We start from the raw sequence: 8,977 nt of genomic DNA, 5'->3' as shown, positions 1-8,977 counted from the left end.
CAGCAACATAGTGAGATGCTGATTGTTAGAATGTGGAATCTGAATAAAATGTAACCTCACAAGTTCCCTGGTTTTCTTTGATCTGATGAAAAAAAAAATTGTTTGACAATGGGAATAAGATGCTTCTGCACAGATTCCCCAAGTTCTTGTTTACATTGTGTGTTAATCGATTCTGGAAAGTGGTGTGATAAATGTGGACATAAGTTTGTATCAGAGTATAACACTTTGGAAAATAGTTCTCTCCCTCACATCCTACTCCCAAGATAACAATGTCATCCAGTTGGTGAGACCATTTGTGATGTTTATATTTGTTTGAATATATATATATATATATATATATATATATATATAAGTATATATATAATTAGGTCTAGAATGTTAAGAAATTTTATTTGTTTAATAAAAATAGGTTCAGGTTGAAAAGGATTTCTTTGTGTGCTTCCTTTTGCCATCTGCAGGTAATTTTTAGATGTCGTATGAATCCGGGGATGCATCAATCATTGTTACAAATGCGGTAGCCAGCAGCTGATTACTGTAACAATAGGGTACAGAAACTTGTACCCAGACCAAATTACGTTGGGGCAATTATTTGAAAATAAAATAAATGAACTAATGAAGGATTTGTAGTACATATTTTGTCTCGCAGAAAATGTTTTGAATAAATATTATAGCCATTGCGTTTTTAATTAAAATGGAAAAAAAAGAAGTTTAATTTGAAATATAAATATATACATGCTTATACACCCATGCATATATTACAAATGATCATACGACTTCCTTTTAGGAGGATTTTCTAAGAAATTCTTCCATTCTTCAAATCTACTTCTATAGTGATGAATGCCAAATTTTTTATAAACCATATATGCACACTGGTTACTGCGAATTTTAGACTCGTATTCAGAAAGTATTTGCGCAATGAGGCTTTTCTGTTTGATATTCATCAATACCCACATACGGCATAGAGTCAGGCTACCATTTCGATCACAGACCAAAGGCATCAAAATTGGCTGAAAAGGAAATATATATTCATTTATGAAATAGAACTTGATAAAGAAAAAAACTAAACTATTGATAATTTGCACAACTTCTAAATTGACACTGGTAAAATTATACCACGGTTCATATTTTTTGAAAGTAAAAAAAATTCAAGGACAATTACATCGTGGTCGATAAAAATGAAAAAATATCAAGTTCTAAAGGTCTTGCTTAAAAAAATCATTTGTATAGAATACAAATCACATTTAAGAAGAAATAATTTTGTTTGATGGTATTGAAATTTGCCTTTGACAAAAAAATCAAAAAAAAAAAATCAAAGCATTTAGTCATATGTACCTGGTGACCACACGAACCATATTTTCTGGAACATTCCGACTTTTTCATAAAAATGCCCTGTTATTTTTCGTATTTTAAAAATAAAGTTCATTTGAATTTTTATTCCTTGCTGAAATTAAAATTTTTCCAACCCTATAAATTATATTATGGTAATTATGACTTTAAATACAAATATTAATCTTGGATAATATGCCATGTTAACATTATTTTCCATAGAATTCATTTAAATCGACTGCTTCAATGCAATGGCGTTGCCTTTGGTGATTTTTTGGCAATAATTAGCAACTTTGCTTACCTTTTGACATTTTTAGTGACAATAATTTTTCCATATTTTTATCAAGGAAATATGGTCAGCCTACATATACGCAACTGATATTTCATTAATTGAATAGCTTAAGACATTGCTTCAAAACATTTTAAGCACAGTTGTTTGCTGCCAGAGTTTACACAATATTTTAAGCACAAAGATACCTCAGGTATGCATAACTATATGTCCTGTTTTGAACATTGAGTCTCTTAGCTTAACGTTTTTGCTCGGCTCATTTTCGCCCCAGCAGAACATAGTTTAGGGGGGAATTTAGTTGAGAAATGAACAAAAGTTGATGGACGAAATTTACAATTTTTTTTTTTTCAAGCACTTATAAGTAATTGAAAATGATTATTTTTTTTCAAGGACTTGAAAATGAACTTTTCTTCCAAGGACTGTACAAACCTTATACTATAACTGCTAACTTTGGTGAATGAGAATTAGGGAGGTGTTCATATGGATCGAAATTTCATACGAAAATATAAAAGGGATTTTTGATAAAACAATGTAGGGATTTTTCATTAATAAAAGTAAAATTGGAAGGGTTTTCCCTTTGCAAAATCATCAGACAAGCCATTCCTAATTAGTGCCAAGTTTCCAACCAGTAGATTGAATTACCTGTCATTAATACTCTGAAATCAAATCATATAAAAAAAAATTGCCATTGGACCTGAAAGGGGACACATGGTCAAAGCAGATAAGTCATCTCGCCAATTTCAGATGTCAAAAGGCTGAATTGATTCTGGCTGTTTGGAAAATTTTGTTTCCCCTAAAATGAATTTTGTTTTTTTGTGATTTGATGCAATGGTGAGAATTTACACCACAATTGTGAAATTTTGGGAATTTTTATTCCCTAAAAGTAGGGATTTTTTACAATTACAAATGAAATTTGAGAGATTTAAGAACATTTTACGAATTCAGGAGATAGAGTAGAAATTCAGGGGACTTGGCAGCTGTGCTATACCATATTTGGGGGAAGCACTGTTATCAAATACTATACAAAAGCTACAGAACACTATAAAAAATTAATGTAATAATTGTTGGACAGTTTAGATAATAAATCACTGTATCACTTGAAAAACAATATAAAGAAATCTCAATTTCAATTCTGAAGACCAAATATTGATGCAGATGAAATTGTTACATCAAAAGAGGTAGCATCATCATTGCATGCCAAAATTATGCTGTTGTCAAGATTTCCTCTAAATTGGTGATTAGCAGAAGATACGCTTATAATTATAAGCATTTGTTGTTGACCACACAAAACTGCTAATCGGTTAGATAATGTGAATTTCACATAGGTTTTTAAGTCTCGAACAAAGTTTACTGGACTCCACTTCTATGTCTTGCACAGAACAGCTGCAACTTCATCAGCAATTTCGGGGACATGTGGTATAAAATGCTGATGATAATACAGTTGAATCTTGATTAGCTGAATATGCAGTGACACATGAAAAACTTTGAGTTATTAGTTTGACTCATTCGAAATTCTAATTTTGGAGAAGTAAAAAAAAAAAAATTTTTTTTTTCAAATTTTCTATTTTTAGAATACACAGCTACAGTATGTATTTAGAGGATGACATGTTCTACTTTAAAGTAACGAAACCCGCATGTGCAGATTATAAACAGGAAATAATGGTACCAACAGATATGTGGCAAACCGATTGCATATTTAAAAAAAAAAAAAAACAACAACCAACAACAACAACACACACAAACATACCTTAAGGAGATATATGATAAAGTTCACTTTGTTCTTGTCTCCAACATTCACAGAAGAAAAGAAAGAATTCAAAACATGACATCCCTGCATGTGGCACGCCAGATATTTTATCTCTTCGGGCCTCATCATTAATAAACTTCTCACAATCTGGTATGGGAATACGATGGTATAAAATTAGAGAAAGGAAATGAAACACTTTAACTTCACATTAAAACTGTACAAAATACAAAGAACAATTTAGACAAGTGATACCATTTTAACCGTAGTATTAGATTTCATTTTTGTACAAGGGGACATCCAGTGATTCTCTGTGATGTTTTCTGAAAGATTATTATAAAGTCTGACAGCTGTTTCTTCATTTCAGCTAATTTGTTCTTCAGGCTTCCTCTAAGAATTTTTTTTACACGTGAGAAATGTGGCACAGATGGGTCTGTGTGTGGGACCACTTCATTGATTGAAAACATGTAGCAATGAATGAACGCGAGAACTTTGCCGCTGGACTTATCCCGTTGCCGAGATCTCTTCCAGCCCAGCTTCGTGGCAGAAGCAAGAAAAAATGTAGCAGGCCACTTAATTAAGTGATCTAAAACAGCACCGCAGGTTATTTGTGTGATCTGCAAATATGCAGTGGGCCACTTGAGTGATCTGGAAATTTGCCTCAGGCCACAAAAAAAGCCACAATGTATTTTTAAGAAAACTCATCCAGTTTCTCTTCTACAAGTCAATACAGCTTCACATGATCTGTATTTGTGAATGAGTCAAAAATTTATTAAAAATTAAATATCAGGGAAAAGTTTATGAACATAGCTTCACCCTATACTGGGTGGGGGGGGGGGGCAAAGTCTTCTTGCACCCTTCGGCAGCAACACCCTTTTTCTCGTCACATCACATCTTGTTTATTTCGTCCCACTTTGTCAGAGTGATATAAAAAGTGCCATGTGAAAGCACCAGCTTACTGAGGAATTTTACAATCTTAAAGGCACAAAAAGAAAACCAATGAGATTCATCAAGCACCCTTCCAAAATGAGTCAACTTCCTCCATGAGGGTCCCCAGCCTGGAGCCCTGTTGTACCCCCACCCCATTAGGACCACAAAAAATTTTAATTCATATTCATTTTACCAAAGGCCCCAACCAAGACGCGGGAAGCCAATATGCAGATTTTTTTTATGGGCCCGATACATGGATTTATAGTAAAGTTTTACTGCTAAAGCTACAAAAACAATGAGATCCATCCAGGGCCCCGAAATGAAACCTGCCAACTTCCCAATTGGGGACCCCAACCTGGAGGCCTGTCAGACTTCTCCCCCCTGTGAGGGCAAAAAAACTTCATTTGTATTCATTTGTCTAAGAAATAAAACCCAGGGTCCCAACCGAGAACACGGGACCCCATTTGCAAATTTTTAGTGGAGGCACCAAACTGGATTTATCTCGGGCTTCTGCTGTTGCAAATTTTCAATGTTATATTTAAAAAAAAAAAAAAAAAAAGATTCATCCAGCTCCCCGAAAATGATTGGATTGTTAATGACCCTCCCACACACACAACCAGACATGCCAAACTCTGAAGGAAAAAAATCTTACTGTATTCATAAAAATCATAACGCAGCCCTTTTCAAATTGACAGAAAAAAGACGCGAGTTGGGACCCCATACTAAAAATTGATTAGGAAGTTATATAATTACAAATGGAAAAGTAATTGCTGCATTAGAAAAGAAGGTGTGGTTTAATTTTCAAAAATGAAACAAAAAAAAATGTTTGCTTGCATATCTTTTGTTCTACTGTAATGTTTTATCTGAAATGAAATATGATTTCACTCACTGGGACACAGTCCCCCGATCACATGAAAACAAAAATTCTAATTCCAAAATTAGATGGATGCCTAAAGGGTTGAAAATCAACTGATATTCATAACTCAAAATTAGACATTCTAGTCACCTGAATGATCAATATTAATAGAACTATATCAAGAGCAATATTATTTTTTGTTGAAAATTTCTGTAAATCCTAAGTAATCCAAAAAGTAATTTTATAAATTTTAGACATGAAAAAATTGACGATACTCAAATTTCTGATAATAATTGTCTATTACTGTAAATCTATCAGAAATGTGTGAATTATGAACTCAACTTTTGACAAGTTCATTTAGGAAATTCAACCTGGATTAAAAAAAATAAATAAAATGCTGTATAATTCATGAAAGCATAAAGGGTTAAGATGGCATGCAAATTTCGGAAAAATATTTATCCATCAAACGGATGCTAAAGGATTGAGGCGCCACTCAGTATACTGCTTAACCGTTTAAAGGCTGAACTATGAACAAAGTAACTTATTGTTTTGAAATTTGGAATTTGCGTGTCTTTTTGCATACCTATACATCGATCCATTTTGAAATTTGAAGAAAATTTTTTTTTCTTTGATGGAACATTGACACTTGGGGAGAGGTGAAAGCAGAAAGTGGTATTGCCTATATTCTCATGCCTACTTATTTCTGCAGTACAGTTATCACACAAAATTTTCTATTTTCAACTACAAATTCAAATTCATAACACGCTGACTTTTTTTGACATAAAAATGAGTGCAGAAAATTCAAAATTTTTTCTAATGTCAATGATAAAAAAAAAGAAGAAAACCATATATTTGATGGATCAGTTTGTCACATTTGTAGCATTTATACACATTTTTGGCAAACAGCACACCGTCCTTGCGTCGCAGACACAATATAATGGCCATCAGATGACCTGACATCTTTTTTTCAGTTGACCGCATGAACCTGGATGATTAACTAACCCCTGCTTCGTTCGTAGAAGATTCATTGCCATTTTTCTTTGGAATTCCATATGCGAAATAAGATTTGTTTCTCACCACTCTGAATGAATCATCCAACATGCTATAATGGTCATATGGCAAATCTTTTCCAATGGAATCCAGAGCCGATGTTTTGATCGGATTATAAAAACATTTTTTATCCCCCATGCAATAAATTTTTTTTCGGATTGCTCAAAACTGTTTTGTCTTTTCTTGAAACTTTCATATGAGTGTTGCACTTATGTTTTGGTCCTTTTTTTGCCCTACATCTTTTGAAGAACAAATTTCAGGAGTTTTCTAACACCTCATCCTCGTTGTTGCAAAATTACATAGCATTTCACATGCATCAGTTGGAACCGTTGATGCTAGATAATTTTCAACAATATCTGCTCTCTCATCCATGATGTTCCCATTTTCATTAGCACGTAATTGGAATATATATCTATATCCTCTAATTCCGAATCTGAAAGAGTTTCTAAATATCCTACAGCTTCTTCTAATGTGAGATATCTCTTTGATATGGTTACACTCAGCTGAACACAAGACTATCTAAGATTCTCGAACTTGGTTTGATTAGTTTGCAGTTCGCAAAAACATACATACCTCAGAATGAAAGAATAAAAAAGTACTCACAAAATATAAACAATCCACCCCAGAAAGCACATTCCTCTGTGTCATATTACCCATAATTAGCCCCTACACATATCGAACGATGATAACAAACTGAGGCTCGAACGGGAAAATCAAAGCAGTGCACTACACATTAGATATCCCTAGAATCGCGCTCTCTTGAAAGGCCAATGTTCCATAAATGGAACATGCATTTTTGAACGCGTGTTGCTCTTTAACGTTTAACAGTACAAAGAAACTAATTGATTTACTTTGATTGATATATTAAGTGGTAGAAACACACGAAATAATTTTTAATTTACTTCAAAATTGCATTTTGGCAAATTTTAATCAAAATGGGGGAAAAAATGCCCAAAAAATACCAAATTTCAGAATTCTGTCAAAAAAGTTTATATCAACCTGAAGTTTCCGAATTTATTTCAAAAAATACTTCGAACTCTCCTCTATATACGATAAAAAACGTGAGACGTCGTTTCGCCACACCAGTAAAACTCCCAGCAGTGTTAAACTTTTTCTCACTGCTGGGCGTAGGGGAATTTTTGGCTACTGGTTCCGCGGAGTGATGGTATTCAACGGATCACTGATTTTTAACGCTGACCAGTTTGCGACATAGGCAGGAAAATATCAATATTAGCGATTCGGTAAAAAAAATCGTATTTTTAAAAGCAAAAGCGTATTAATTTGCTAAAATCATACTAAATACGATAAAATTGTAACGGTCGGCCGGTATGCACAACAATTGGATGTTCTAATCCCATCTCCTGCTTTAACGTTTTATTACACAAGGTTTTTTTTTCTCTTTTCTCTCTTTATATTCGGGAAGCTTGCTCTTATTTTTCTAGGCAATGTTACACATCACCATGGGGAATGCCTATTCTAAGAAAGATCATCCCTTCAGAGAAAAAAATAAGGACTTTTTCAGGAGTGGCTGCAAAAAATAAGGAGTTATAAGGGCGTGCAAACCCTGATTCATGCATTTGCTTAATATGAAGCATCAGAATATAGTCCAAAGTTAGAAAATGTGGTAAAAATGAGAAATTTTGGTACTGTATACAAATCAGCAACTACGACACTTAATATGAAAGAAAATGTATATTCAGGCTACTCTTTCATGAGTTTTTTTTTTGAAAAAAACCATCTTGCACTATTTAAAGCTGTATCATCGGAAAGTACCCCAAGAATAGAAAATGTGGTAATAATGACAAGTTTTAGCTAATAATGAGCCAATCTGATATTTCTCAGGGGGAAAAAAACATATTTTGGCCACTTCCACTTGTATGCGATTTTTTTGAAGAAAACCAGATAATCAAAAAAAAAAAAAATAAATAAATAAATAAATAAATAAACACTTGGTTAAAACCAAGGTTTTAAACCCCAAACAATCCTGCCCCCTCCCCAAAATAAGATGGTTCACATGCTTCACCCATTCCAAATTTTGAAGTTTTAGGAAGAAGCAAAAAGTGATTTTTTTTGAGTATTTAATACCTCTTTGCACCTTTTTCAGATCTGCTTTTTAGGTCAATCGTCAAATCCACTAAATCAAGGGATGTCTCGATACTCATGATCAGTTGGTGTACACTCATATGATAATTTATATATGTAAGTAAAAAGAAATCTAAACAAGAACTCACCGTTATAGGTTTATGAAATTTCAATAAATGTTGAACAAGAAGAGATCCTTGTAAAACAATCTGCATGTATGAATCAGGTGATGATGATGATGACCGTTTTTCCAAGAAGGTGTTAAGGGATTGGAAACCTAATAGAGTGGGTACCAGATATATTTGCTTTTCCACATCACCATCACAGTCAAAGCATTGCATCAAGTCCTGCATTCAAATATAAATTTGTTATAAATCAAGAAACAAACATCTATATTATTAATGTGTGTCATATTGCTCATTGGCAGACATTCTCAAAGTAGTACCATGCTTCAACCGATAGGGCTTTTGGAAGATATCAACTGCAATGACTTACACAGTGAGTTTTTATCAGAAGTAAAGCTCAAGAAGAAAAGAGCATTTGAGCGATTAAACAGGAAAGGAAGAAAGAATATAGCTCAGCATAAAGTATGTTCACATTGATGAAATAATAATGCCAGGGTTCATACAAAATTTTCAAAATGAAAAGTAAGGAGTTTTTAAGGACTTTTTAAGGAGTTTCAAGCAGTTTTTAAGGAGTC

The 8,977-nt window shown here is 33.4% G+C and overlaps 1 protein-coding gene across 1 annotated transcript in view; it reads right to left on the bottom strand.

Moving 5' to 3' along the window:
- Window positions 1-667: 667 nt before the first annotated feature.
- Window positions 668-8,977, bottom strand: part of LOC149070616 (nucleolar protein 9) — a 57,715-nt gene continuing 49,405 nt past the window's right edge. Inside the window, exons 8-10 of the mRNA XM_089248960.1 lie at window positions 8,427-8,624; window positions 3,363-3,509; window positions 668-1,007 (exon numbers count right to left, since the gene is read on the bottom strand). Coding sequence (XP_089105086.1) covers window positions 756-1,007; window positions 3,363-3,509; window positions 8,427-8,624 — 597 coding nt within the window. The 3' untranslated portion in view covers window positions 668-755. The remainder of the gene's footprint in view (window positions 1,008-3,362; window positions 3,510-8,426; window positions 8,625-8,977) is intronic.

This window comes from Pholcus phalangioides, unplaced genomic scaffold (assembly GCF_987345545.1).
Source record: "Pholcus phalangioides strain wild (caught in Gottingen) unplaced genomic scaffold, Ppha-v1.0 ptg000021l_1, whole genome shotgun sequence".
NCBI lineage: Eukaryota > Metazoa > Arthropoda > Arachnida > Araneae > Pholcidae > Pholcus > Pholcus phalangioides.
This window is presented reverse-complemented; position numbering and strand designations above follow the sequence as displayed.